Source organism: Hemitrygon akajei, chromosome 6 (genome assembly GCF_048418815.1).
Source record: "Hemitrygon akajei chromosome 6, sHemAka1.3, whole genome shotgun sequence".
In the NCBI taxonomy this organism is placed as follows: Eukaryota; Metazoa; Chordata; class Chondrichthyes; order Myliobatiformes; family Dasyatidae; genus Hemitrygon; species Hemitrygon akajei.
In genome coordinates, this window is record NC_133129.1 from 44,328,775 (window position 1) to 44,355,377 (window position 26,603).

At 38.3% G+C, this 26,603-nt stretch overlaps 1 protein-coding gene across 5 annotated transcripts in view; it reads left to right on the top strand.

Annotated features, from left to right (window-relative positions):
• The first annotated feature begins 5,529 nt into the window (after window positions 1-5,529).
• poc5 (POC5 centriolar protein homolog (Chlamydomonas)) overlaps window positions 5,530-26,603 on the top strand; it is a 123,700-nt gene continuing 102,626 nt past the window's right edge. For 4 of the 5 annotated variants that reach the window (XM_073048267.1, XM_073048271.1, XM_073048270.1 and 1 more), the window contains exons 1-3: window positions 5,530-5,881; window positions 20,440-20,523; window positions 25,445-25,568. In XM_073048267.1, the coding sequence (XP_072904368.1) occupies window positions 5,879-5,881; window positions 20,440-20,523; window positions 25,445-25,568 (211 nt within the window). In that variant the 5' untranslated portion in view covers window positions 5,530-5,878. The remainder of the gene's footprint in view (window positions 5,882-20,439; window positions 20,524-25,444; window positions 25,569-26,603) is intronic. The other variant, XM_073048268.1, reaches the window with a different exon arrangement.

Consider the following 26,603-nt stretch of genomic DNA (forward strand, 5'->3'; position numbering starts at 1 on the left):
TTTTGGATGGTGGAATGAATTACAGCTCCATGCTACTTCTCAGAATAAAACTAAAGGCATTTCTATCTTTATTAAATCTAATATATTTACTCAAGAGGATACTGAATCAGATCCTAATGGTAGATTTTTAATTGTTAAAGGAGTGATTTGTAATAGGAAGGTTGTTTTGGTCAATCTGTACGGTCCTAATTTAGATGATCCTTCTTTTTTTTATAAAAGTATTTGCTTTATTGCCAGATTTAAATGAATATTTGTTGATAATGGGTGGGGATTTTAACTGTTGTTTAAATCCTATGATTGACAAGAACTCAACTAATCAGTGACTTACAAATCGTTCTGCGTCAGTTATTAACTCCTTTTTGACTGATTTTGGGTTGATTGAATTATGGAGGCATTTGCACCCTGATAACAGAGACTATTCCTTTTTTTCATGTATCTATAAAAAATATTCAAGGATTGGTTATATTATAAGTGATCCCCGTCTTTTGTCTAATGTTAAAAACTGTGACTATGACGCTATTGCTATATCTGATCATGCGCCTTTGAGTTTGTCCTTTGAATTTGATGATGTCATTTTTGCCTGTCTACCATGGCGCATATCTCAGACTTTATTGCAAAACTCTGATTTTATCAGTTTTATTGAAAGCCAGATAAAAGATTTTTTTTCTTTTTAATGATATAGGAGGTATGTCCAAATTAATTATATGGGATACATTTAAAGCATTTTTATGTGGTCAGGTTATTTCTTATTCAGCTAAACTTAAAAACCAGACTAAAGCAGAATTAGACAAAATTTCAAAACAAATTGAAGATTTAGATAATATCTATGTGACTTCCCCTAATATTGACTTATTTAAAAAAAGGGTGGAACTTCAATCACAATATAACCTATTATTAACTTATCCAATTGAAGGTTATCTACTTAAGTTAAAGAGCCAATTTTATATGTTTGGAGATAAAAATAATAAACTACTTGCATCTCAATTAAAATTGGCTGGAGCCAAAAGGCAAATTTTGAAAATTCGTAGAAAGGATGGTACCCTGGCTCGGGAATATGAAGGAATTAATAAGATTTTTCAAGACTTTTATACTGAACTTTATAAATTTCAATGTCCAGTAGATTCTTCTGAAATTAATGCTTTTTTACGAAAGATTGCTTTTCCTAAAATTTCTGCTGAGGATCAAAAAACTCTTGATGCCCAATTTACTGAATCCGAAATTCATAAAGCTATTTTTTCAATGCAATCTGGTAAGGCCCTGGGACTTGATGGTTATCCTGCAGAATTTTATAAAAAGTTTGGAAAATTGCTTTCTCCATATATGTTAGAGATGTTTAAAGATACTTTTGTGAAAAGTGATTTACCCTCTACTTTTTATGAGGATTCTATTTCTTTAATTCTCAAAAAGGATAAAGATCCTACTGATTGTGCCTCATACAGGCCTATTTCATTATTGAATGTTGATGCTAAGATTCTCTCAAAGATAATGGCCAATCGGTTGAAGAGTATTTTGCGTAAAATCATTTTTAAAGATCAAACAGGCTTTATAAAGGGTCGTTATTCTTTTGCAAATGTTCGGAGACTATTTAACATTATATATTCACCCTCTTCTAAAACTCCACAATGCGTTGTACCTTTGGATGCTGAAAAAACATTTGATTGAGTCGAATGGAAATATTTATTTAATGTTTTTAAAAAATTTGATTTTGTTATTAATTTTAATAATTGGATTAAAATTATATATAAAGCTCCTATTGCTACTGTTGTCACTAATAACTGTGGGTCTCCTTTTTTTCAGCTATCATGGGACAAGGTTGTCTATTAAGTCCTTTGTTATTTAACTTAATATTAGAAACCTTTGCTATTGCTCTTCATGAAGCTAAGAATATTCATGGGATTTTTGTGAATGAGACCATGCACAAGATCTCTCTTTACGCTGATGATTTATTGGTATATATATCGAAGCCTGAAGAATCTATTCCTGCTTTGCTAAAATTATTTGACAAATTTATTAATTTCAGGATATAAAATAAATTTTAGTAAAAGTGAATTACTTCCTTTAAATGAATCTGTCTCTATATATGATAATATTCCTTTTAAAGTTACGGATTCTTTTAGATATTTAGGTGTCATAATTACTGAAAAATATAAGGATCCTTATAAAGCCAATTTTCCTCCTTTAGTGGATTCTATGAAGTACTCATTTAGTAGATAGAGCCCACTTACATTTTCACTTGTTGGTCATAATCATGTAGTTAAACTGATGATTTTACCAAAATTTTTATATTTATTTCAGAGTATTCCTGTTTTTTTGACAAAGAAGTTTTTAAAAATCAGATTGATTCTATTATTCTATCTTTTATTGGGATAATAAAAGAACAAGAATTAGTAAGAATCATTTACAAAAGTTGAAAAAGGATCTTTGCCTAATCTAAGATTGTATTATTGGGCTGTTAATTTGCAATATATGTCCTTTTGGTTATATTGGGGTGATAGGAATGATCGGCCAATTTGGATAGACTTGGAACTGAGAGCTGTGAAACAGTTTTATTTAACTTCGTTATTAGGAGTTGCTCTACCTATACAATTAGCTAAAGTTGCTAATTTAAACCTATATCCTGTGGTTAAGCATTCTTTACAAATTTGGCTCCAGTTCCGCAACTCTTTTAATCTTAAAAAATTTAAACTTTGTAGTATAATTTATCGTAATTACTTTTTTAAACCTTCCTGGAGCAATCCAATTTTTTCACTTTGGAAAAATAAAGGTATTGATTCTTTTTTGGATTTATTTAAAGAAGGTAGATTGATGTCTTTTGAATAATTAGTCAATAAATATTCTCTCTCATATTCAAACTTTTTACAATATCTTCAAGTTAGACATTTTTTACAAAAATATTTAAGTAATTTTCCTTACATATTGGAGGCTGACTTGTTAGATACTATTATGAATATGAACCCTTCGATGAAAGGTTCTATTGGAAGAATTTATAATTTATTATTACAATGGGATAAGCGTCCTTTACTTAAGATTAAACAGGATTGGGAGAAGACATTCAATTTGACTTTTATATGGGTGGATTGGATGCGGATTTTGAAGCTGTTTAACTCTTCTTTGGTCTGTGCTAGTCATTCACTGATTCAATTTAAAATTGTGCATTGTTACCATTTGATGAAAGAGAGACTTTCTAAAATATTTCCCAATGTTGACAAGTATTGTGATAGATGTAAAACTGAGATAGCTACACTGACACATATGTTCTGGTCATGTTCTATATTAAAACAGTTTTGGAAGTCAGTCTTTTTGACAATTTCTAAAGCACTCAGAATCAACTTACAACCTAATAAATTGACTGTGCTTTTTGGAATAATTCCTCAAAATATCCATGGTATTTCTGTGTCTGACCAACATGTTATTGCGTTTGTTACATTGATAGCTAAGAGGGCCATCTTGTTGAAATGGAAGGATATATCAGCTCCTACTTTGTCACAATGGTTCTCTCAAGTGATGCTGTGTCTTAGCTTGGAGAAAATTAGAAGTCGAACCTTTGAACCTTTATTTGATTTTGAGAAGAGATGGGGCTCATTTGTTCGTTATTATCATTTCAGTTAACTGATAGATTTCCTCCACGATCTAAGTGTGTAAATTTTTTTTGATATATCTTTCTTTCTTGTTGGCGGTTTGATGCTTATTTTTAGAAGCTTTCTGTATGACGCATGGCTCCAGGGTTGTACCTCCAATGGTTTCTTTTTTTTTCTCATTTTTCTCGCTTAGTAGGGTTTTTTTAATTCACAAAAATGTTAATTTTTAAGATAATTTATTTTTTGAGGCATTGTAAGTGTTGTTACTTCGATGTACCTGTGTTTTTTTGAATAATAATAATAATAATATTTGAAAAGAAACTCACAGACATTCTACACAAACTACAAGGAGCAGAGTTCAGTTATTCTACTAATGTGTCAGTTCATAGGGACTATCATACTGTTTCAGCAGGGAGTTGTTGACAAAGACAAGTACTTTCCTATATTGCTCAGAGAGGTGTGTGTGTGTGTGTGTGTGTGTGTGTGTGTGTGTGTGTGTGTGTGTGTGTGTGTGTGTGTGTGTGTGTGTGTGTGTGTGTGTGTGTGTGTGTGTGTGTGTGTATATACATATATTTAGACATACACATATATATACATACATATACACACACACACATATATATATATACCCACACACACACACACACATATATATAGGGTGAGGTGGGATGTGCTAAAGGACAGCTTCCAGCAATTTCTGTTTTTCTTAAAGATGGCTATCTGATTTTCACTTTCTGGTTTCTAGGGCCCTCCATTGGCCATAGATGACCACGGATGTTGCATCTTAGCTCTCCACGTCATATGCAATAATATGCAAGCCAGGGCAGTACTGTATGGGAAGCAGGCTCCCCATCTCCACACAGCTGATGAATCCATAGGTATTGCAGTGACTGATACAATTGGTACCAGCAGCATTGCAAGAGTTGCTAGTCTGCGTTGAACTCAATGTAGGACTGCCTGAAGGTCTCCAGTTCTGGATTTTCCTTGGGATTTACTCCCAAAGCCTTCTCCATGAGTGGATATAGCCATAAGGCAGTGGAGGTTTGAGCTCAGTTTTCCTTCTCCCAAATGAGCTGCCAACCACGGCTAAACAGCCCCATCTGCCTGAATTGTCCTGTTTATATCAAGAATATTGGCGGTGCACTGAAAAGATTCTCAGATTTTTAAACAGTGCCATAGAATCTCTATTTAGAGACTAAACCATGGTTAGGCAGCATCCGTGGAGAGAAAAATGGGGTTAGTGCATCAGTCAATACCTTTCATCTGAACCAGCAATTTTCAGAGATGTTAAAATATATAAAAGGGTAATTATTTCTGGGTAGGTGGAGTGAAGCTGGTCTAGTGGTGGTGATGATGAGGGGAACAGAGGATGCTGAGAAGCCCAAAGGGAAGGCCCATCTTGGGTAGTTCCACTGAGGCAGGTGACAAATGGAGAAGAACATGCAAAGTGACGGGTTGATACTGAGAAAAGTAGTGAAAGGGGAGGACATTCTAAAGAATTATATCTACAAACGACTATCAGAGGAAGGGAGAGTATTGCCAAAAGTCTGAAATAAAACTAAGACAATGAACTAACTACCTGCAGATTCCGTGAAACAGAGTCCAAGTTTGTCGATACTTCTCCAAATCTCAAGAATAGGTGTTGGAACCTGCAGCCCTGAAGCAGGATTTGACCTGAAAAGTCGACAATTTTTCTGCCTGTCTCTCTCTCTCTCTGCATCCTCCAAATCTCTAATCCCCACGTTACTGAACCCATTGAATCCCTCCAGCTGATAATTTTCTCCTTCAACTCCCACTAGATTTTTCGCGCGTCCGTTAACCATGACAACCACTCGGGGTATGGACTCCGTCCAATCAAAACACGGCATGGAACAAGGTTGAGTTTGACTCCCAGACCAATCAGCGACTAGGCTTGGTGGTGCCCACCTCCAATAGGCTCGGTGCTCATTGGCGTGCGGATGGTTTGAACGGTTAGGAAGAGCAGCTGTGTTTATGGAGGAAAGAGTCGGGCCTGTGTGGGGCTTTCGATGAGATTGGCTTCGGTTCAAGTGTGCCCTAGTTTGGTATTGGTATTGTACATCTGTATTAAACCCGAAATAACTGAGCGAGTTTACTTCCTCCACTTGTGACTGTATTCTAACTGCACGGAAAGCTCGTTCCCGAGACCGAAGCGACCTGCGGCCGACAGCGCCTATACCTGTATTGCAGCCGACTACGACCAGAATATCGAACGTCTCTAAGCTGGCAGGGGCATTCTCATCTCCTAAGGTTGTAAATTATGTAATTGTTAAGAGGGTTGGATGGTTAGTACAAAATCCATTCTCAAACGCCTTGATTTGGGACTTTGGGGAGTAACAAGATTTAAATGTATACGATACGGAATGATGTCGTTGTATCCATGCTATCGGTGCTGATGAAAAAGAGTTGCCCATTATAATCTTACTTGCCTTGTATTGTCTTTTCAAATATGGTATGGGTTTCCGCGTCTACTGATTTTCGATCCCCGTTTTCTTTCATTAAATCCTCTCTTTGTGCCCTCTGAGTCCTGACCCCTCTCAGTGAAGCATGACCTTGTTTTCTCTAACTACTGTAGTCTTCTCTCAATATGTATATAATTAGAATATAGCTTGGCTTCCTCTTCTGAAGCAAACAGTCTCGATCTATCTAATTATTTGCTAGTATTTTGCAGTCGTGGTAATACCTGTTATTTTCAGTAAATCATATTTTGATTGTAATAGAGTAACTGAAACTCTGCTCAGTATATAATACAGTATATGACCTAACTAGTGTTAGCATGAGAACATAAAGCAAAATTAGGCCATTTAATTCCTTACGCTTAATAAAGTTTTGACTGAACTTTTCCTTCAGTGCCACTTTCCTAGAATAGAACTATATTCCATGATATCTTAATTTGTCAATCACTGCCTGGAATAAATGTATTGACTTGAGCTGTCATAGCCTTGAAGTAGGGAAATCTGAAGATTTGTCACTCTCTGGGTATATAATTTTTTTCTCATGTTGGTCTTGAATGAACTGCTCAGTTTCAGGCCATTCTGAGAAAGATATCCATGCAACTGCTCTGGTGAGTTCTGATAGTTTTGTCTGATACCGCAGGATTGTTTATTCTTGAGAATGAAAATCCATTTAAAAAAAAAAAATCTCTCCTTTTGGAGCAACAAATCCCAACATTACTTAACTCGGTCAGTCTTTTAAGCCTTCACTCCCGTAAATATTCCTTAGACTCTCGCACACTAGTCTTGCTGTGGTCTCATCAGTGCCCTTATATAACTTAGTACATCAACACAGTAACAGGCCCTTTACATCCCCATACTGTCTGCAAAGAACATGATGCTGAATTAAACTAATTTTCCTCTGCCTGCACATGATCCGCATCCTTCTGGTTCTTGCATATTCATGTGTCTATGTAATAATCTTTCATATGCCACTGTCATGCCTGCTTCCACCCCAGCCCAACCTGGCAGTCTGTTCTAGGCACCCATTACTTAATTTTTTTTAAGTAGAAATCTGTTCCACATATCTTTAAATTTTTCCCCTTTGCCTTAAGTGCATGTCCTCTAGTATTTGAAATTCCCACCTTCGGGAGAAAGATTCTGACTGTTTCCCCCTGTCTATACCTGTCATTATCTTATCAAGTCTTCTCTTTGCTTGTGATGCTTGGGGGAGGCAGGGGAGGCAGGGGAGGAGTTGAAACCCAAGTTTGTCCAATCTTTCCTTGTTGCTTGTACTTATCCAGGCAGCATCCTAGTGAACCTCTTCTGCACTCTTTCCAAAGCCTCCATATCTTTCATGTAAAGGGGCAATCACAATTGCATAAAGTAGTTTTCATATTAAAATTTCATTAAAATGTCTTCATTTTCCTCCTCATCTTCTTGCTGTAAAGACCAGCTGCAAAGAAATGCTGGATACATTTGGCAGACAGAATCAGTGGAAAAGAAAGTTAACCTTTCAGGTTGAAAACATTTAATTTGTCCATCTGTATTTGTGTGCAAGGCAATTAAAAAACATCTTTTACAAATGTTTTAATCCTGTCCCTGTTTTTAAGCCCATTAATATACAATACAAAAAAAAACAGAGTATGGTCTTTTAGTCGCAAATATGCCTTTACCAGTACCACAGAGCTTTATTCCAACTTTCTGTGGCTTACAAAGGTTTTTTTAAACTTTTTTTAAAAACCAGTTTGACATATGAGACTTGTCTAAAAGCTTTTTTGGTGCCCTAAAGATTATTGTCAAATGTATGGCCCTCATGAATTTTGTTATCTTCTCCAAAAAAAAAATAATATAACCTTACAAATCTTTAGGCATGTGGACTGTGATATTCCAAATCTTAGAACTGTCTCTAATGTACCTTAGAATTGACTCCAATAATTTACCCAGTACGATAGTTAATATCTGGCATGTAATTCACAATCCAAGAATTAAGATTGTTTGATGTAATTTCCAGTAGACAAGTGAAAAGGAGATCACAATATTTAATGCTCCAGATCCAATGCAGCAGAGAAAAAAATGCATAAGATAAAAAAAATTATAAAGAAACACAATACATGTAAAGACATATAATTACTTGTATAGCAACATATACAAAATGCTGGAGGAACTCAGTAGGTCAGGCAGCATCTAGGAAAACAGTACAGTTGACATTTTGGCCCAAAATGTCAACTGTACTCTTCCTCAATGCTGCCTGGCCCACTGTGTTCCTCCAGCATTTTATGTGTGTTGCTTGGAGTTCCAGCATCTACAAATAGTCTCTTGTTTGAGATTACATGTATACATTGATTGTGTGTGCATAAAGTGATGCTAGGTGCATGTGTGCCTTTGCAGAAGGTGACTCTGATAGGAAATGATAAAGTCCTGATGGTTGGGGTATTTGTCCATTTTTAAACAATGGTTCAAATGTAATAGTCCTCTAATCTCCGGCATGACCTTCTGTAACCAAGGATGACTGAGAAATTCACACCATGCTTTTTTAAACAGCCAAGGAGATGTATACATCTTGAACAGCATTGGTATTGTTCTTGCCACTCATTTGTGCAGATAGATGCACAGCATTCACTGTTTACTGCCACCTCTGTCTCCATACATCTTTTTGTTCCTAATAGATTTTACTCTTTTCTCAATTATCTTCTCCATCCTCTTGTATTTTAGTCTCTTGAGATTTTCTTTGATTTTACTTGCCAGATTTTGCTTTTATTCTGGCAGAGTTAGACCTTAAGATATAGGAACAGAATTAGGCCATTTGCCCTATCGGGTATGCTCTGCCACTTCATCATGGCTGATCCAATTTTCCTCTCAGCCTCAAGCCTTCGTCCCGTATCCTTTCACCCCCGACCAATAAAGAATCTGTCAATCTCTGCCTTAAATATACACAGAGACTTGGCCTCCACAGGTGCTAGTGGCAGAGAATTCCACAGATTCACCACTCTGGCTAAATAAATTTCCCCTTTTCTCCGTTCTAAAAGGACACCCTTCTATTCTGAGGCTGTGTCTTCTGGTCTTCGATTCTCCCATCTTAGGAACCATCCTCTCCACATCCACTCCATCAAGTCCTTTCAACATTTAATAGTTTTCAATGAGGTCACCCCTCATTCTAAAGAATTCAGTGAATACAGGTCTAGAGCCATCAAACACTCTTCATATGACAAGCCATTCAATCCTGGAATCATCTGGAGTTTGGCTTACCAGGAATCATAAATAGGAAATCTAGAAATTTAAGTGTATTTGTATTGTGAATATTGCAATTGTATGATTAAGGTTGTGGGTAAATAGATGCTGGATTCTGATCAAAAATGCAATGAGTAGTTATAACAACTTGCAATTTATCATTTGACAAAAAATAGGAAATATACAATGGGATTGATGTTTATTTGTCTTGGTGTATGGCATTTAAGGTTACTGAAAGCATTATTTGTTGGCACAGTAAACCTCTGTAGGATGTTAACAAAACTGTTGCATATACTGGAAAAAGATCCTTCAATCAAGCCCATTCAAAAAAAATCATAAACTGGTTAGTTCATGATGAGCTACTGCTCTATCATCTCTACCCTCATGAATGTGTGGCAAAACAGCTCAAATGCCATCTATAAATTTGTAGATACCACCACAGTTTTCAGTAGAATCTTAGCTGATGAGGCTTGCTAGAGTAAGATAGATTAGCTGGTTGAATGGTGTCACAACAACAATCTCACAGTCAACATCAGCAAGACCAAGGATTGTAGATTTCAGGAAAGGGAGGGTGCAAAAACACACAGCAGTTCTCATTGAAAGGTCCATGGTGGAAAGGATGAATAGCTTCAAGTTAATGGATGTTGGCATCTCAGAGGATCTGTCCTGGACACGCCACATTGATGCAGTCATGAAGAAGATATGTCAGTAGCTCTATTTCATTAGAGTTTGATGAGATTCAGTATGTCACCAAAGTACTGACTTATTTGCAAATTTCTATAGATGTACAGTGAAGAGCATTCTGACTTGTTACATCACAGTCTGGCATGGAGATTCCAATGCAGAAGATTGCAAGAAGCTGTGGCGGGTTGTATACTTAGCCAGCTCCATCATGGGTACAATCCTTCCTACAAACATGGACCTCTTCAAGAGCTTGTGTCTTAAGAAGCTGGTATCCATCATTAACGATACTCACCATCTGGACATGCCCTCTTCTCATTACTGCCATCAGGAAAGAGCCTGAAGATACTTAATAATTCAGAGATTACTACTTTCCCTGCTGTTATCATATATTTTTGAATAGTCCATGAACACTACCTCATTATTTCTACTTTTTTTAAGCTCAGTACTTATTTATTTTTGTAACTTTTTTTCTTTTCATTATACTACTGTCACAAAATTACAAATTTCACATTACTTAAATCAGTGATAATCTGATTCGGAACGGCACAGCTTCTTTAGATGTGGCTGTGTGGGAAAAACAGGCATTCAAATAGTCAATCTAGCAAAATAAGCTATTGCTCTTAACTTGGTGCTTGTGATATGCTTATCAACTCAAGTATGTGACGATGTACAATATTTACTTCTGTCAGCTATTCATGTGAAGTCCTGAAGGTACTAGGAGTTTTCACAAGTACTCTTCCAGCTTCTCTGATGTGGACTCTTGTGCAGTTGTGACATGGTACTGATTTCTGGATACTTTCCTATTGCTTTCCAAATGGTACCATTGGGAATGTTTTTTATTGAATATTCATCTTGTAGCCAGGTATCAGATTGGAGTCAATCCCTTGTTCCATGCAATGAACATGTTTGTTTTAAAGGTGAGGTTTTGACAGGTTTCTGTCAACTACTTGAGGGAACAAAAACAAAGAAATAAAATTTTAATGGCTTACCATCTGAGCATCAATGTGGGAGAAAATATACTTGAGTTAAAAGCCTAAGAGTTTTAAGAATTTTCATGTTCAGAAAGTCAATGCAGTGGATTGGGCCATTGGTTAATCAGGCAGCTGCTTATTTGGGACAACTCTTAAATAACAAAAGTTAATCGAGAAAATGGGCAGGATTCCTTTTGTTTAATTTGGGGGGACACCATGCTGCTTAATTGGGACTGGAGATGTTGCTGAACGGGTTTTTAACTAGCATCAGTCGCATGCACTACACTGTGCTTAGTCAGAACAGGTTTTAAATAGCATCAGTAATGTGTGCTTGTGTTCAAAAAGCAGTGAGTTTTGCCAAGAATGAGCAGTAAGGCAATTCAGAACTATATTACTTACTCCGGTTTCAAGCATTGAGGCTGGAGATGTCAAGAATGGACAGGAGTGAAAATGAAACAATTTCACAACTTCAAGTTAGGAACTATGAAGAATTTGAAGGTATTGACAGCTATCTTGAAAATTATTCAAAGCATTGTGTGAAGGCAGTCCATTCTCTGCACTAGGTGTCTGAGCTGATTTTGTTCATTTTACAATCAATCAAAAGAATGTAGCCGTGTATACTGGATGAATTTTTCTATCAATCATTATTAGGAACTAATCCAGTTTTACTGCTCTGTAGTAATATTGGTTGTGTTCTAATTTGTTCTATATTTCATTTAAATATATAATTTGTTACTCAGTTAAAATGTAGTTTGTCATTTTTAAAAATACCTTTTTACCTGTTTCCAAGAAACTTCGGCTACTTGGGTCAGCTACTTAAGTACTAAGTACTTAAGACTAAAATGTACTAAGTAAAAATGTACTAAGTAAATGTACTAAGTACTTAAGACTAAAATGTACTGGTCCCGATGTGTCCCAATTAACCAGAATCCATTGTATTTCATTATACTGATAACAAGATTATCCTTCAATATAATGGTATTATATAAAGTCTCCTGAAGATCTGAACTTGTGTTTAGAAATTCAAAATGATTAACTGTCTAGAGCTGTGTTGTCGGAGAAGTAATTCCACAAAATTTAACCACATTTACTTGGGTTGGGAATAGAACTATTGGCTGTATAAGTGTTTGGCCTGTGGTTAATAATAGATAACAAAACAGATTTTCGTATTAGTCCAACTTGAGAGGTTAGAATAATTAATGTAATGGACGAGACAACAAACTTTAAAACCATGTCTATAAACTTAACTCTGAGTACTGATCATCATTCAGATTCAGATTCAGTTTATTGTCATTTAGAAACTACAAATGCAATGCAGTTTAAAAAATGAGACAACGTTCCTCCAGAATGATATCACAAAAGCATATGACAAAACAGACTACACTAGAAAATCCACATAACGTTTGGCAATCCCCAATCCAGGGTCTGGAGAGGCTGCTGTGTATTAATATCGCACTGCCATCTTAGCGCATTCCCCGGAAAGGACCTCCAAATCCACCAGACAAACAAGACCAAAAACTAAAGCAACAAGACCTGCACAAAACCACATAGTTACAACAGTGCAAACAATAGCATAACTGACTATGGGCACAGTAAAAATAGTCCAAAGATGTTAAAGGACTACAAGTTCAAAAGAAATCAGCACACAGTTTCCACAAGTCCCCAGGGTCCCGACAGACTCGCCATCCCACGCCGGCGGCAGAAGGGAATACCCCTGCTATGGACTTCCACGGCGCTGCCCGACTCAGCCTCGCAGACGCAGCACCCAACGAAAGCTCCATCGATCCCAGCCTCGCAGACGCAGCACACAGTGAAAGCGACCTGATCGCAGCAGACTCCGAGTCCGTCGAGCCTCCAACCATCCCCTCTGGCACTGCTTCTCCGTGCATCATCCTCTGCCGAGCATATTAAGATGGCCCTGCCAACGGCAACGCGACCCCGAGGGGACTGGGGGCCTGTTCTTCCCAGCAGAGTCCCGGACCTCACAGCAGCAGCAGCAACGAAGAAGGTCTTCCTGGAGATTTCCCGATGTTCCTCCGAGCTCCCACGTCAGTTTTCAATCGATTATGATTGCGCACGGCACCCCGCTTCACAATAACAGATAATCACCTCTGGAGTGGCCGCTGCAAGCTGTGTGGCGCTGCCATCTTGGAAATTCAGTTGATGAAGCTGGTAGTGTCTTCAGATCCCCTCTTTTTTTTTGTTATATTAGGGGGTTGGGGGTGTTTGTCTCAAAATACACAGTATTTGGCCCTGTTGGTGTTTCCCCAGCTTTGTTTTTTTACTCTGGTATCTGAATTTGAAGCTAAAGTCAATGCTGTTTTCCTCAGCCACTGACATATCAGATGTTGGTTGTTCAATCTGTAGGCCACTGTCCCTGTAGGCAAGAATTTAATGAACTATTGTCTTGTGTCGACCTTGCAATTGTCTTTCAAAAATTGACACGAGACAGACAATTAAATTGTGCTTAGCCTTGTAACTGCATAGTAATTCATTATAAACTTTCAGAGGGTGACCTCTTCTTCCACACATGACCAGCTTCATTACTTCAACCCCACCCCTCCCTCACCTACTTCATTCCATAATCATAAGAATTAGTTTGTAACATTGTTATGCTGTTTGTTGCAAGTAATCAAGTTAACTAGTTTTGTGTTACTAAAGGAATGTTCCATTGTTTGATAAAGATTGCAAAGATTTTTGATAGGAAGAGTTCTGCACTTAACAGCATTTTGAAGAAATGAATCATGCATTTCAAGGTGAAGGGAGCAAAGTTTAAAGGGGATATACAGGACAGAGTTTTAAACAGAATTGCAGGTACCTGGAAAGGACTGCCAGGAGGGATTGGGAAAGCGGATAAGATTATGGTGTTTGAGGCTTAACATGCATATATCTGTAGGGAATGGAGGGATATGGACCATGTGCAGGGTAAAGAGATTAGTTTAATTTCGTATCATGTTTGGTACATTGTGGGATGGTGGATCTGTTCCTGTGCTGTATTGTTCTATGTGCTAACGTATTTTTTTTAAAAATTACTTCATGAGCTGAGAAGGAAGTTACATCTGTATTTCATTACTAGGATATTGGGATCATAGAAACATAGAAAATAGGTGCAGGAGTAGGCCATTCGGCCCTTTGATAGATAGATAGATAGATAGATACTTTATTCATCCCCATGGGGAAATTCAACATTTTTTCCAATGTCCCATACACTTGTTGTAGCCTGCACCACCATTCAGTATGATCATGGCTGATCATCCAACTCAGAGCCCTGTACCTGCTTTCTCTCCATACCCCCCGATCCCTTTAGCCACAAGGGTCATATCTAACTTCCTCTTAAATATAGCCAATGAACTGGCCTCAACTGTTTCCTGTGGCAGAGAATTCCACAGATTCACCACTCTCTGTGTGAAGAAGTTTTTCCTCATCTCGGTCCTAAAAGGCTTCCCCTTTATCCTTAAACTGTGACCCCTCGTTCTGGACTTCCCCAACATCGGAAACAATCTTCCTGCATCTAGCCTGTCCAATCCCTTTAGGATTTTTATACGTTTCAATAAGATCCCCCCTCAATCTTCTAAATTCCAGTGAGTATAAGCCTAGTCGATCCAGTCTTTCTTCATATGAAAGTCCTGCCATCCCAGGAATCAATCTGGTGAACCTTCTCTGTACTCCCTCTATGGCAAGAATGTCTTTCCTCAGATTAGGGGAACAAAACTGCACACAATACTCTAGGTGCGGTCTCACCAAGGCCTTGTACAACTGCAGTAGAACCTCCCTGCTCCTGTACTCAAATCCTTTTGCTATGAATGCCAACATACCATTTGCCTTTTTCACCGCCTGCTGTACCTGCATGCCTGCCTTCAATGACTGGTGTACAATGACACCCAGGTCTCGTTGCACCTCCCCTTTTCCTAATCGGCCACCGTTCAGATAATCGGTTTTCCTGTTCTTGCAACCAAAGTGGATAACCTCACATTTATCCACATTAAATTGCATCTGCCTTGAATTTGCCCACTCACCTAACCTATCCAAGTCACCCTGCATCCTCTTAGCATCCTCCTCACAGCTAACACCGCCGCCCAGCTTCATGTCATCCACAAACTTGGAGATGCTGCATTTAATTCCCTCGTCTAAATCATTAATATATATTGTAAACAATTGGGGTCCCAGCACTGAACCTTGCGGTACCCCACTAGTCACTGCCTGCCATTCTGAAAAGGTATCGTTTACTCCCACTCTTTGCTTCCTGTCTGCCAACCAATTCTCTATCCACATCAATACCATACGCCCAATACCGTGTGCTTGTAAGTTTGCACACTAATCTCCTGTGTGGGACCTTGTCAAAAGCCTTTTGAAGATCTAAATATACCACATCCACTTGTTCTCCCCTATCCACTCTACTAGTTACATCTTCAAAAAATTCTATAAGATTCGTCAGACATGATTTTCCTTTCACAAATCCATACTGACTTTGTCCGATGATTTCACCTCTTTCCAAATGTGCTGTTATCACATCTTTGATAACCGACTCTAGCATTTTCCCCACCACCGATGTCAGACTAACCGGTCTATAATTCCCCAGTTTCTCTCTCCCTCCTTTTTTAAAAAGTGGGGTTACATTAGCCACCCTCCAATCCTCAGAAACTAATCCAGAATCTAAGGAGTTTTGAAAAATTATCACTGATGCATCCACTATTTCCTGGGCTACTTCCTTAAGCACTCTGCGATGCAGATCATCTGGCCCTGGGGATTTATCTGCCTTTAATCCCTTCAATTTACCTAACACCACTTCCCTACTAACATGTATTTCCCTCAGTTCCTCCATCTCACTAGACCCTCGGTCCCCTACTATTTCCGGAAGATTATTTATGTCCTCTGTGAAGACAGAACCAAAGTAATTATTCAATTGATCTGCCATGTCCTTGTTCCCTATGATCAATTCACCTGTTTCTGACTGTAAGGGACCTACATTTGTCTTCACCAATCTTTTTCTTTTCACATATCTATAAAAAGCTTTTACAGTCAGTTTTTATGTTCTCTGCCAGCTTTCTCTCAATCTTTTTTCCCTTTCCTAATTAAGCCCTTTGTCCTCCTCTGCTGGTCTCTGAATTTCTCCCAGTCCTCAGGTGTGCCGCTTTTTTTTTGCTAGTTTATATGTTTCTTCTTTGGACTTGATACTAACCCTTATTTCCCTTGTCAGCCACGGGTGCACTACCTTCCTTGGTTTATTCTTTTGCCAAACTGGGATGAACAATTGTTGTAGTTCATCCATGCGATCTTTAAATGCTTGCCATTACATATCCACCATCAACCCTTTAAGTATCATTTGCCAGTCTATCTTAGCTAATTCACATCTCATACCTTCAAAGTTACCCTTCTTTAAGTTCAGAACCTTTGTTTCTGAATTAACTGTGTCGCTCTCCATCTTAATGAAGAATTCCACCATATTATGGTCACTCTTACCCAAGAGGCCTCGCACGACAAGATTGCTAACTAACCCTTCCTCATTGCTCAGTACCTCATCTAGAATGGCCTGCTCTCTAGTTGGTTCCTCGACATGTTGGTTCAGAAAACCATCCCGCATACATTCCAAGAAATCCTCTTCCTCAGCACCCTTACCAATTTGGTTCACCCAATCTATATGTAGATTGAAGTCACCCATTATAACTACTGTTCCTTTATTGCACGCATTTCTAATTTCCTGTTTAATGCCATCCCCAACCTCACTACTACTGTTAGGTGGCCTGTACGCAACTCCCACCAGCGTTTTCTGCCCCTTAGTGTTATGCAGCTCTACCCATATCGATTCCACATCCTCCAGACTAATGTCCTTCCTTTCTATTGCGTTACTCTCCTCTCTAACCAGCAATGCTACCCCACCTCCTTTTCTTTCCTGTCTATTCCTCCTGAATATTGAGTACCCCTGGATGTTGAGCTCCCATCCTTGGTCACCCTGGAGCCATGTCTCTGTGATCCCAACTATATCATATTCATTAATAACTATCTGCACATTCAATTCATCCACCTTGTTACGAATGCTCCTGGCATTGACACACAAAGCCTTCAGGCTTGTTTTTACAACACTCTTAGCCCTTATACAATTATGTTGAAAAGTGGCCCTTTTTGCTTTTTGCTCTGGATTTGCCTGCCTGCCACTTTTACTTTTCACCTTACTGCTTTTTGCTTCTACCCTCATTTTACACCCCTCTGTCTCTCTGCACTTGTTCCCATCCCATTTATACACGCTTATTAAAATTTACTAAAACCTGTAGCTCTTGCATCTGTATTTTAAGATCAAGAAAAGAGAAATTGCCTTTCAACTCATGAGAGAGCATAGGCCATCAAATTTTTGCTGTTGATGTTTCTGTAGCAGGCAATGTCTTTTTTACAAGTGTTACGTAACCCCGTAACCAGGTAACTTACCAGCAAAGATAGCGGGATCAGCTGAGTCGGATGCTACTATTTCAAACGTTTTATTTAAAAAGGGGCACAAGCGTATGGTTAATACAAAACATTCAGATCATATACATTGTCAAAACTCAATCTAAAACACCGGTGTAACAATAATCAATCAGAAATAAGCTCTATAGTTGTCTAGGGGTAATACTGAGTCCAATTGAAATATAAAGAGTCACTCAGAAGTTTGCAGGCTTTTCCCTTTTGGGAACCGCTGGGGTTTTCACGATGTAGAGAGAGAGAGATGATTTAGAAAAGATAAACACTTGCCCGTTGTCTTTACAGAGCAAATCCTTGGAATCAGGGGAGTAGACTTCCCCGTTGTTATTTAAAAGCAGTCTTCCGTTGGTTCTAGCCACAGATTCAACATTTGGAATCTAACGCACATGGCTTCCTTCAAAATGGCTTCCCGCTCCCACGGGAATCGGTACCGTGCTTCCTTGGTGTCTCCTTGGTGCGTCTGAGGGTTCCCCCCCTCAGACCCTCCTTTATACTTCTTCACGGGATCGCAGGTGTCAATCAAGGTTGCAGGTAATGCGATCTCTCTCTCAACCAGCCCACTTTGCCCGAGGGCTTTTCACGTGGTCTCCATGAGACAATAGTCAATGTCGCCTTTATTCTGCTTCTTGGGAGAACGTGGTCTTCCGCACGTCTCCCTCTCTCTCTCCCATTTTCCTGTGTCTATTCAGCACGTCTCTTTCTCTCTTGGGTCAGTTGACCCCCCCTCGACTAGGGCTCTTGCGATTCTCACAAAGGAGGGGGCCGAGGGCATAACACAAGGTTGAGTTGCTAGCTCAGCGTTCAACCCAACACAGATGGAAAGCGTGCATGGCTGGATTTGAACTCTGGGCCTTCTGCCTCAAAGTCCAGTGCTGATGCCATCATGCCACCAGCCCGCTTGTTTTAAGATCAGACTTGACCAATATTTCTCAGTCATCCCTTCAACTTCCGTTTAACATTTTTATAATGTAACTTTCATTCTTTCAATAATTAGTACTCAGTGCTCTTTATTAGACAACTACACAAACAAAATATTGTATCAGAATAATTGAATGAGTAACTAATGAAATGTGCCTTGATTTGTGGTTTGAGCATACTATTGTAAAAAGCAAAACTGATTTTGGTGGGATGTTTTCCACCTAAGGTATTGCTTTAAGATTTTTAAATATATTGATATCACAAGGAAAAAAGTAAGTGAATACTTAAATTAATTTAAAACATCAGAATCTGGAGTGTTATCACTAATTTGTATTGTGAAATTTGTTTTGTGGCAGAAGCACATTCCAAACACACACATTTAATATAAGCTACATTAAGGGACAGAAAAATAAACAATGCAAAAAGAAAAGCAAAATATGCGGTAGTATTCATGGATTCATAGTCTATGCAAAGATCTGATGATGGAGATTAAGAAGCTGTTCTTAGAACATTGAGTGTGTGTATCTTTAGGCTCCTATACCTGATGGTATAGGATGGTAGTAATGAGAAGAGGCCATGTCCTGGATGGTGGGGTACAGAAACCCAGGTTTTGAAGTTTGTTGATTAGTATTGAGGGGATGATGATGTTAAATGCTAGGCTGTAAATAATAAACAGTCTGACATGGGTATTGCTGTTGTACAGGTTGTCAAGGCTGAGTTGAAAGCCAGTGAGGTTACATCCGCAGTAGACCTATTGTGGCACAAGTCAAATTGCAGCAGGTCCAGGTCTTTGCTCAGGCAAGAGCTATTTCTAGTCATGACTAATTTCTCAAAGCTCCTCATCATAGTAGATGTGAGTGCTGCAGGGCAATTGTTGATGAGGCAGCTCACCCTGCTCTTGGATGCTGTTATGATTTATGCCTTTTTGAAGTAGGTAGAAACCGCTGAATGCAACAATGAGAGATTGAACATTAAAGCTACCTTGAGGAAATCTGCAGATGCTGGAAATTCAAACAACACACACAAAATGCTGGTGGAACACAGAAGGCCAGGCAGCATCTATAAGGAGAAGCACTGTCGACATTTCGGGCCGAGACCCTTCATCAGGACTGATGACATATGTCCTGATGAAGGGTCTCGGCCCGAAACGTCGACAGTGCTTCTCCTTATAGATGCTGCCTGGCCTTCTGTGTTCCTCCAGCATTTTGTGTGTGTTGATTAAAGCTACCTGCTGTTTATACTCCGATGTGATGTTTAAGGAAGTAAAACTGACCAATAAATTTACACTGGGGAAAAGCTTGAGGAAATTTCATTGAGAACATCAATGAATCTGTGTGCTTGTGTAGTGATACAATGCAGCTCTTCCTCTCAGCAGCTCTTAATGGATTTCTTCAATTTAAAGTGTCTGAATTTGAAAACAAAAACCCACAGAATTCTTATATTAAATGTGGAAATTGACTGATTGGCTGACAAAGAATAAAATGTCATGGCAATTTACTTTCATCTTATTAAATCTGTCTGGTCCCCATTTTGTCAATTTATTTCATAAAAGTAAAAATAGGAAATAAACTTTGGGCGAGTACCAGCCTGTAACAGGAAATTCTTCTGACAAGGTTTGGCAAATGGTAGGTCTCTTTAAAAATTAATTTTTAGCTGCTTGACTAGATTTTAATCTTGTTGCCTTCAATTTCAAGCATCTGGTAATGACCCTGCTACATTCATTTATCTTTTTTGTAATTGTCCTTCTGAGGAATACGAGTTATACATTCTTGTAGTATCATGGGTTTTTGTTGTTGTTGGTCCTTTCTCTGCCTTATGCCATATCGGGCGGCAACCTTGCCGTTTCTTTAGCAGTTTTATCTGTATTTTTACGAGGCCAAGTTGCCAGCTCAACACTCAACCCATGATGGATGGAAAGTATGCAAGGAGCTAGCTGGATTCGAACCCAGAACCACTCTCCTCGAAGTCCAGTGCAGATCCACTGCACCATCAACCAGCTTAAATATCATGGGAGTTGATGCTAAACCATGGTTTGTAAGAAATACACATGTAGGTGGCAAAAAGATGGAATGAGTAAATGTTAGTGAAAGACTAATAACTGTTTCTGGATCTGGATTAGTGATTAAAACAATTAATTATTCTCATTTTTTGCAGATGTCCTCCAATGAAGAAAGCACTTTCAGTCCAGTATTGCCTAAAGATTCAGATCGTGGTAGTTCGGTTTCTTCAGAGCTACAGGTAGGGAGAAGCAATTTCCTTCTAGGTGTTCAATGTAAATTTATAAAGCACTTTGTATATATTAATTTTAAAGAAAGCTCATTAGTATACTTAGCAGTAATACACATATTATAGATGAGTGTGAATCCCTTGCAGGGTAAGTTTTTATTTTGATTGTGGTGTTGTATTTTTCCCACTTGCTCCACAAGTTGGTATTTCTCCAATATTTTGGCTTATCTTCTGGAAATGACATCAACATGGAGGAGGTCTGTTTGCCTTTTTGGTATATACAGATCTTCTGGATTAATTATGGTTTGGTGCTAATGTTATTGATTAGGAGATCTGTCATGAGCATTAATAGCTTTGTGCTGTTGCAGATCGTATACTGTCAATGCCAAGTTCAAAATGCCTCAACTGAGTCAACTGCATAAAATTTTCACTACTGTGTTCATAAATAATCTTTTTCTGCAGTCTAGAAAACAAATTAACAATACTTTAAAAGAATAGAAAACCGTAGATGCTAAAACCTGAACGAGGAAAAATTGGAAATAATCAGTAGATTTAGTAGCATCTGTGATGAGAACTGAAATTTTGGATATTTTTTCCCACTGCAGTTGCTGTTGATCTGCAGTACAGTTCTGGCATTTCAGTTTCTACCTCTCAATGCATAGTTTCAAGCAGAGCTGAAATCATCAGTGATAGAATCAAAATTTGCAAAATTGGGTGTTCTGGGTATATTTGTCATGAAGAGCATGGTATTTGTAATTAGAATGGCATATATAATGTAAACTCTGGATGTGTGCTTTAGCACTCATAAGACATTAAAGTAATTTCTTTAGTCCCTCTGAGATGTTTAAAGACTCCCATGTTTAAGAAGAATTAGGTAAATTAATCCCTGCCTCAAGACTAAAGTCCTGGCAGAGATTACCTCTCAACTTCACTGAAAGATTGTGATTGTTTCATCTTAAACATGAGGTTCTGCAAATGCTGGAAATCCAGACTATCATATTTCATATTATTGGATAAATTGCAGTAAAAATCTAGTTTTATCTAGAGATGATAAAAATGGACACTTCTGACTTCTGACACATGTCTTTCATGGCATATTTGTATGCCTTTACAAACCTTTGTCTTTTAAAATTGTTGAAAAAGTGGTTGGAAATAATGTTACATGTTGTAAACCAAACTGGTATCAGCTCTATCAATTTTAAATCCAATGGTAAAATCGTAGGTCAAATGAAGACATGCTTCAATTTTAAAATCCGTGGCTTAACTCCACTGTGTTTTACTGCATTTCTGTGGGAGAGGTAAAGACAAGAGTATCCAGGTTTCCTGAAATTCATAACATAGTTGTGTAAACATGAGTAGAAATGTTACCAGATGAGTTTGCTTAAGTTTGGTGGGTTGCTTAGTTTTGTTTCAATCAATGATGAAATAGCTGTTTTCAGGTTAGTTGAATCTTCTACCACATAATGTAGGTTTATTAAAATTAATCTGGATGTCAATTTGTATACAATTTTCCTTTTCCCTGCCTGACCATGATATATTGTAAAGCCAGTGTGCTCCTTAGACAGAAACAATATAAATTATCTTTTTTTAAATGTTACCATGAACCGCTTAAATCAGAATGAGAAAGGTACACAATGTATATCTTAGAAGTGAGTTGCAGAAATTTCTTCGCAATTCATTAAAGTTACTAGGTAACTTTAGAATTCAATACCAGAATTCAGTGTCTGGCCAAGTCCTTTGGAAGTGGAAGTTTTATGCCTTATTCTGTACAAATGAGAGTTGAACCAATGATTGTTGCCCATTGCATTTACAGGAATCATTGAATAAATATTTCCAAGACCTTTAAGATCTGGCTCTGCCTCTAGCTGAGGAAAGGATAGCGTCTATGACTAAGGAATGGTTTTCAGTAGGCAAAGGCTTCAGTCGTATTATTTAGTTGTAGGAAAACTTGGCTCATCCTTACTGGGTTCCAGGAATGCATTCTATCATATGGATGCAGCAGCATAGCATACATTTTTTGACCAGTTTTTTGAGTATTGCAGGTAAATTATGTGAGAATTGCACAAGTTCTTGAAGAGGCATGATCATAAAGGTGCAAAAATCTACAGATGTTGGAAATCCAAGCAACACACAGAAATGCTGGAGGAGCTCAGCAGGCCAGACAGCATATATAGGGAAAAAGTAAACAGTCAATGTTTCCAATGTTTCAGGCTGAGACCCTTCATCAGGACTGGGAAAAAAAGAGATAAGAAGATGGGGGGGTAGGGGAGGAATAAGTTCAAGGTGGTAGGGTTAGGTGAAACTGGAAAGGTGGGGGTGGGGTGGTGAAGTTAAGAGCCTGGAAGCTGATCAGTGAAAGAGATATAAGGCTGGAGATGGGGAAAATCTAATAGAGGGTAGAAGTCTATGGAAGAAAGGAAAGGGGAAGGTGCAGCAGAGGGAGGTGATAGGCAGGTAGGGAGATGAGGTGAGAGAGGGAAATGGAATGGTGAAGGTCGGGGGGGTGTGCAATTACTGGAAGTTCAAGAAATCAACGGTCATGACCATAAATGTTAGGCAGATAAGACTTGTTACCAAATAGTTAATTAGTTTAAAATTAAAAACTACAAATTGATATACCATAGTTTCCCAATTCTGATGAAAGGTTATTTAAACTGAAACATTAAATATTTCTCTCTAGATGCTTCCTGACTTGCTAAGTATTTCTATCATTATGCTGTTTATTTTCCATATACAACAGTTGGTGTGCATAATATAAGTTGAGGATTGACAATCTAATTGATGTGGGTAGTGAGAAATGGTAAGCAGTATTTGCCCATTAAGTGATGGACATTCTAAATGGGCTGCTTTTCTTGGTTAAAATGTGATGAATGCATTCATGTAATTGCCTTATGACTTCTAAACAGTTCAGTAAGTTCAGTAATTTTATGTTGTGATGTCTTTATCATTTATTCAGTTATGGGATGTGAAAAATACTGTAATTTTGGATTTGTTGTCAATTCCTAATTATTTCTATAAATTAAGAAGCTATTTAGAATCAACTTGTGTTGGTGGTCCTGGAGTTTCATATAAAAACAGACAGGAAGGATGTCTTATTTCCTTCCCTGAAGAACATAAGAACCAGATGCACCTTTTTACAAAATTGAACAAATAAACTGCTGGAGGAACTCTGTCTGTCTCAATGAAGGCTCTTAACCCATAATATCAGCTGTTTCCCTCCACAGATACTGCCTGTCCATTAAGTTCTCCTGATCAAATTCATCTGTTAACACTGCCCAATTTTCCATCTGATTTGTTTCCTGCTGTAACTTTAAACATCATCCTGGCTATTCTCAACAATATCAAATTTCATATTTTTCACAAACTTAATCATACCTCCTAACATATATCACACACACCACTGATCCATGTGGTGCATCAAAAGTCGCAGACTTCCCATCAGGAAAAACATCTTTCCATCACCACCTTCTGCCTCCCATCACTAAGCTCATTTTACTTTCCAAGAACCAGTTTGTATTGAATTCCATGTTCTTTGACAAAGTCACTCTACATCCATATAGACATTATCTATTGTTCTCCCTTCTTCAATCTCTTTGATTACCTCATCACAAAAAAAACCATTAGTGAGACAGGAGTTTCTCTTGAAAAGCAAGCTGACTATTAATAATTCCCTGTTTCCAAACAAAAATCTGTCCTTTCGAGTTTTCTATAATAATAATAATGGAAGTCTTACTAGCCTGTATTTACCTGGTTTATCCCTGTTGGCCACCTTAAAGAAATATCATTAGCTGTCCTCCAGTTTTCTGTTACCTCACCTAGGCTAACTAGCAATCTCCTTTCTTGTCACCCATTGCAACATGGGGTAGATTGGTATTGAGGATTTATCCACCCTTGTGTTCCAAGCAGATAACGTGAAATTAAGAGATGTTGTTGATAGTGAAGAATCTTTTCATAGCTTACAAGGGGATCTTGATTAGCTAGGGAAGTGGACCAAAGAGTGGCAAATGGATTTCAGTACAGGTAAGTGTGAGGTTATACATTTTGGAAAAGTCAAAGTAGCATAGGGTTTATACTGTGAATGGTAGAACACTAGGGGGCATAGATTTAAGGTGAGAGGGGAAAGATTTAAGAGGAACTTTGGGCAACTTTTTCACGCTGGTGCTAGTCATTATGTGGAATGAGTTGCCAGAGGAGTACAATAGTATTAGTTAAACACTTGCATAGGTACATGGAGGATTAGAGGGTTATGGGCCAAATGCAGAAATTTGAACGAGCTGGGTGGCATTGTGGTTGGCATGTACTCACTGAGCCAAAGAGCCTGTATCCATGCTGTATCATTCTATGACGTTCTATCGTGAGATGACTACATCATCTAAAATAGTCCCTACATGATCCAGACTTCCAAAACAATGCTCCTTGGAATCTGCTGTCCTCCACAGCTGTCTTTTTACAGACAGTGTTTGTTCTATTGTCTGTGGCTATTTAATATAGGTTTAAAGCATTCTCAAAATAGTAATGTGGGAGGCCAAAATTGATGAGCAGAAATTGCATTTGTGAAGCTTTTTTTTAATATGATGTGTTTCTTCCACCACTCCTCCACCCCCCCCCCCCCCCCCCACCTCCCACCCTTGCATTTGATCTGCGTATGTTTTGGCTTGCAAAACGAAGTGCTGTAACTGATCAGCTTCTATTAATTATAAATTAATGATCAGCTTTCTATTGTATTAATTACAAATGAATTTGGAAGGCAGGATACTATAAAGGGAATTAAGAAAGTAAATGCTGAGTCTCCCATTTTCAATTGTTGATTTATAGTCTCCTTGGTATTTTGATTTCCTTAATAGTTGGCCCTTCTGAGGGTGAGTCTGTTCTGTCCATATGTAAGAGTTTTGGTTATTGTGAAGTAACAAAATATGTACTTTTACCCTAAAAGGATGAGTATGAAGAGCTCCTACGTTATGCAGTGGTAACTCCAAAGTGGGATTCTAGTGGCCTCAGACAGTCGCATTCCATGACTAAATCTGCAGCAAGTGACAAAGCTTTAAGTGCAGTAGCAGGTGACCAGTTTCAGAATTTTCCACGATCTTCAAAAACTTTCTTGTCCAAACCACTCTTTGAAATTGTGCCAGCAAGTGAATTGTACTATCAGGCAGCAAATATTAATATGTTCAAAGTGTATATAATTAAGAAGCACAGTCAGAAATTTGAGTTTAACTTGTATCTGAACAGTGAATGTTATTTTGTGAATCTTCATTTAAACTGTTATGTAGGTGTCAACTTGCATATATGGTAATGCTCTTGGTCTCTGAGGATGTGTGAACTGTCTTGCCCCAGAAATAAGAAATTTATAATCAGGCTGACAGTCTAAAATTCTTCTAGAAAATGGTTGAGAATGATTACATCTCCTTAATGTGACCTGGCTATGTTTTGTCATTCCTCTTTAATACTGCTACAAACTGGGAAAAGAAAATTACCCCTTGCATTTTTAGAACATAGAAATCTACAGCATATACGCCTTCTTAACAACACTGTCAACCTGAGCAGCAGCTTTGAATGTCCTCCACACTGCCAAGAGTCTTACCATTAATATTGTATTCTGTCTTCAAATTTGACCTACCGAAATGAACCACTGCATCCTATTGATGTCTCTTTGTACCCTCTGACAACCCTCCAGAGTATCCTAACATCCCCAACTTTTATGTTACCAGCAAACTTACTAACCCATCCTTCTACTTCTTCAACCAGGTCATTTATGAAAATCACCAAATGGATGGGTCCCAGAACCGATCCCTGAAGAACACCACTGGTCACTGCCCTCTATGCAGAATACAAACCATCTACAACCACCCTTTCCCTTCTGAGGGCAAGCCAATTCTGGATCCACAAAGCAAAGTCTCCTTGGATACCATGCCTTACTTTATGAATGAGCCTTGCATGGGGAGCCTTGTCAAGTGCCTTACTGAAATCCATGTAGACTACATCCACTGCTCTACCTTCATCAGTGTGTTTTGTTACATCCTAAAAGAATTCAGTCAGACTCGTAAGGCACGAGCTGCTCTTGACAAAGCCATGCTGACTATCCCTAATCAGAT